This window comes from Schistocerca gregaria, chromosome 3 (assembly GCF_023897955.1).
Source record: "Schistocerca gregaria isolate iqSchGreg1 chromosome 3, iqSchGreg1.2, whole genome shotgun sequence".
In the NCBI taxonomy this organism is placed as follows: Eukaryota; Metazoa; Arthropoda; class Insecta; order Orthoptera; family Acrididae; genus Schistocerca; species Schistocerca gregaria.
Window position 1 is genome coordinate 469,203,529 of NC_064922.1, and position 4,081 is coordinate 469,207,609.

Here is a 4,081-nt window from a genome sequence, read left to right on the forward strand (position 1 = left end):
GAACTAACCTTTCCTAAAATTCTCTAGCTTAACCGAAATCGACCATTCGCCTTCCGTATTATAGCCCTTGCATTTCTGTTCCGTTTCATGACGCTTTGCAGTATTATGCCCAGATATGCAATAGAGTGACTGTGCCAAGCAGCACGATACTAATGGTATATTCGAATATTAAGGGTTTGTTTTTCCTGCCCATACTACATTTAGAGTTAGCAGCCATTCACGACAATTAGAAATTTTCTCCAAGACATATCTTCCTACAGTCACTCAACAACATCAGAGCTTATCAGCATACAGCAGCAAATTGCTTCTCATCCTGTCTGCCAGATCATTTATCTATAAAGAAAACAACAGCGGTCCTATTACACTTCCCTGGGGCACCCCAGACGATATCCTTGCCCCTTATGAACACTCGCCGTCAAGGACAATGTACTGTGTTCTATTTCTTTAGAAGTCTTCGAGACACTTACATACCTAGGACCATGTTCCTTACGCTCATATTTTCGTTAAGAGTCTGCAGTGAGCCACTGTCAAGTGCTCATCGGAAATCGGGGATATTCTTCTGCCTGTTACTCTCCACCTATAGTTCACAGTATATCGTGTGAGAAAAGGGATGACGCTTTCTAAAACCGTGTTGATTCGTGAACAGAAGCTTTTCCAACTCAAGGAAGGTTTATTATCTTCGAACCAAAGACATGTTCAAGAAGTCTGCAGCAAACCGGTGTTAAGGATATTAGCCGGTAATTTTTATGGTCAGTTCTTCTACCCCTCTTATGTACAGCAGTCACCTGCTTTTTTTTCCAGCTGCTAGGGACTTTGCTCTGGACGAGAGATTGCTATAAATGAAAAGTAAGTATAAGGCCACTGCTGTAGAGCACTCTTTTTGAAACCAAACTGGGATTCCATCCAGACCTCGTAACTTGTTTACTTGCCATTTATTCATTCGGATGTTTAATACCATGCCCTCCATACGGGAGTTGAAACATTGAAACGATGGTATGTTTGTACGATTCTCCTGCGCGAACAATTTCTTAAACGCGAAATTTAAAACTTAATCTTTCCTTTTGCTCTCTTCAACTGGAGCACCAGACTGGTCAACGAAGGACTGGACTGAACCCTTAGAATAAGTTAGCGATTTTACGTAGGACCAGATTAAGAAGTTTGGTCGTCGCCTGCTGCAGCAAATCAGGGAGAACACTGAGTACACGGATAAAAACACCTTTCCTTGTTATCCGACCGAAGGATTTATCGTTCCGAAAAGGAAGTCTAATTTTTTGGATGACTTCATTGATAATTTGTGTAACATTTATTTCAATGTGATGAATGTACGTCATTGTAGCATCTGGACAATAGTTTTGAAGACAAACTATCGAACAAGATCTGATTCTTTCACGATTAGTTGTCAAATGTTTCTGCACTAGACGGAGACAGTACGAGATCATGATCAAAGCAGAGGTGGTTGTAGTGTACTCCGATGTCATGCACCTCTTTTTCTGTGTCCAGTTGAAGGTTTTTGCAGGTTTCCTATACAGCCGTTAAGGACAGTCTTGGTCATGTAGGGGTTCTTCCTTTGTGACTCATCTTTCAGTTGTGTATTTTCTATTATCCTTGTCAGTATAGTAACACTGAAGGAGCCTTCGCCTCGATTCTTAAGGGCTTATAGAACAGCATTTGTAGGAATTGGTTCCAAGTCGTTGTGAAAGTCTACAAATCTTAGAAAAATTATTTAATGTAGGTTGGTGGCGTCTGCAAATCTTCAATTGTACTATATCCTTTTGTACAGAGAGCTCTTTCCGTTGTTTGATTTTGATGTTGTTTGATTTTAAAACAGTTACTTTTCGAAGTGAGTGGTGAATATCTGGAACATTACAGAGACGAAGCAGATTTTTCTCGAACTTGTAGTGTTTTATTTTTAGGTTGAACAATTAAAAATTTGCACGCTGTGTCGAAGTATTGTCTCCTTTTCAGGACATCACCTGAAAAGCATTAACGTCTGTCCTGTTTCACTCATAGCCTCTGGAGGAATCATTGTAATGAAAAATGATTTTTCACTCACCCGTTGACTGACCACTATTATTAAAATTTCTGATAGATTATAGACCACATTACAGTTTGATCAGTTGCAGTCTTTCACCGATAATCATAGGAATTTTAGTCTAATGGGTTCGTTAGACATTTATGAGTCAATACGTGAATAAATAGATATCAACGTGGCATCAGGCGCCCTTAAAAATTTCGAAATTCCGTGGAGCGAGTTTCCTAAACCTATTTTGCGCACATCACGATTAATTTAATTCATCGAGGACAGAAAGAAGTTATGAGACGTCGGAGTGTAGAAGAACAGCTATTTATTGCTGCAGGTTTATTTTACATGGATTAATGTAACATCAGATGGCACAAGAACGCTGAAAAAAAAAAAGATCTAGAAGAATATATCAGTGACAGTGTGATTCCGATGACAAACTCGAGTTGGAGGGCGAAGATGAGTGGGTAAGAGATCTTTTCTTTGGATGCAGAAAGCGCGCATCTTCTACTTCCTGGAGTCCGGCCAGTCGCAGCCGTTGATATTGGAGTTCCAGACGAGTCCGTCGGGGCACACCATGTGGACGGCTTTGCCGTTGCTGCACTCCCAGTAGCCGTGTGTGTCCGTGTCGTCTGGAAAGTAGACGGGCGTTGCGCCGTCGTCCTCGGGACACGTGGGCGTGGTCGCCGTGGCCACTGCTGCCAACACACTCACCACCAGAAGGCCTGCCAACACTGCACCAAAACAATTCGCATGGTGAGTCACATACCTCGAGCAAGATACATAATGTGGCCACCTCTGTTTTTTAATTGGTTCCAGATTTCCCCATCTCTTTTTGAAGTCACATGCACTACAGAAAAGGCAACTTGAGGAAAGACATTGAATATATTTACGACGCAGAAGTAAGATAAAGTGACGATGAAATTTGCGGCTTAACGAGTAATTAGAAAGTTCAGTTACTCTTACTTGTGAAACCATGATGTTCTAGGGTACGATATTTTATTCATCATGTTTGATAAAAGGCTTGTGCTGTTTACAGGCCTCTGCATTATATCGATTTTCATGAAATTCTACCAATATGTCATATATAACCGTAGTAGTCTCGTTTATTACATTGCTGTCTTCCTAGTTGGAGATTATGGGTTCTAATCAAAGTTACCCCTTTAGATTTTTGAGGGACTGATTGCCTAGGACTAGCTATCTTCACTTTGTAAGGACAAAATGGCCGAATTAATGGGCAATTCTAGTGAATTGCAAACTGCGAAGTGGCATTAAATCTGAAGTTTGCCGGCTACTTGTGATCCACATTAACTGATAATACGTGATTCTACGTTACGTTCTTATGATTCACACAAATTCAATAAATTGATCAGGAATTGTCTAAATTTTCCACGCCGAATTCTTCCAAATTGTATTGTGTCGATGTGGAACGTGTACTTCTGGCCAGTGATAATGTTGGTCTTAATAAAAAGACTGCGACCAAGACCTGATGCTAAACGCTTACACTTCACATTTAACTTCCTTCTTTTTCATCTCAGGTAGAACGTAATCTTTGGGAGTTTGTTCTATATTTTAGCAACGGAGCTCAGTTATTCAGTTATGTGTGGCGTTTTGCATTATTAAGTAATTACTGAACTACTAGCAAATTAAAAATAAACCTTCTGTTTTTCAAACACCTTTTAGTTTCTAACTGTCGCAGAGTCTATTTAATAGTCTTTTATACGATACTCACTCTTCATTATGACAGAGATGCTCGTGAAGTCAGTTGAAAAGAAACTGGACTGATGTCTTGTGTTAAGCCGAGGGAGCCTTATATAGACAAACTAAATGACGTTATAAAGAAAGTGGGGCGAACGTCACTCTGCGTTGTAATATCCGTGATAACAGTCGGTAATTACCTTTCTGAACTCTGATCTATATAGATATAAAATTTCCATGACTGTTTGTACTGATTATGCACACCGTTTGTTTTCCGCCAAACCCTTCACGGTCTGTCAAGCACATGTGTTTTGCAAGCAGCAGTTCAGAAGTGGGCCACAATTGTTACTTGAGTACATTTTT

General features: G+C 40.2%; 1 protein-coding gene across 1 annotated transcript; it reads right to left on the bottom strand.

The window, feature by feature from the left end:
• Positions 1 to 2,328: 2,328 nt before the first annotated feature.
• On the bottom strand, positions 2,329 to 3,829 carry LOC126356114 (peritrophin-1-like). Its single transcript, XM_050006815.1, has 2 exons — positions 3,753 to 3,829; positions 2,329 to 2,754 (listed from the first exon to the last, which is right to left on the bottom strand). The coding sequence occupies exons 1-2, from the start codon at positions 3,757 to 3,759 to the stop codon at positions 2,528 to 2,530; spliced, it is 234 nt and encodes a 77-aa protein (XP_049862772.1). The 5' UTR covers positions 3,760 to 3,829; the 3' UTR covers positions 2,329 to 2,527.
• Between the last annotated feature and the right edge of the window lie 252 nt (positions 3,830 to 4,081).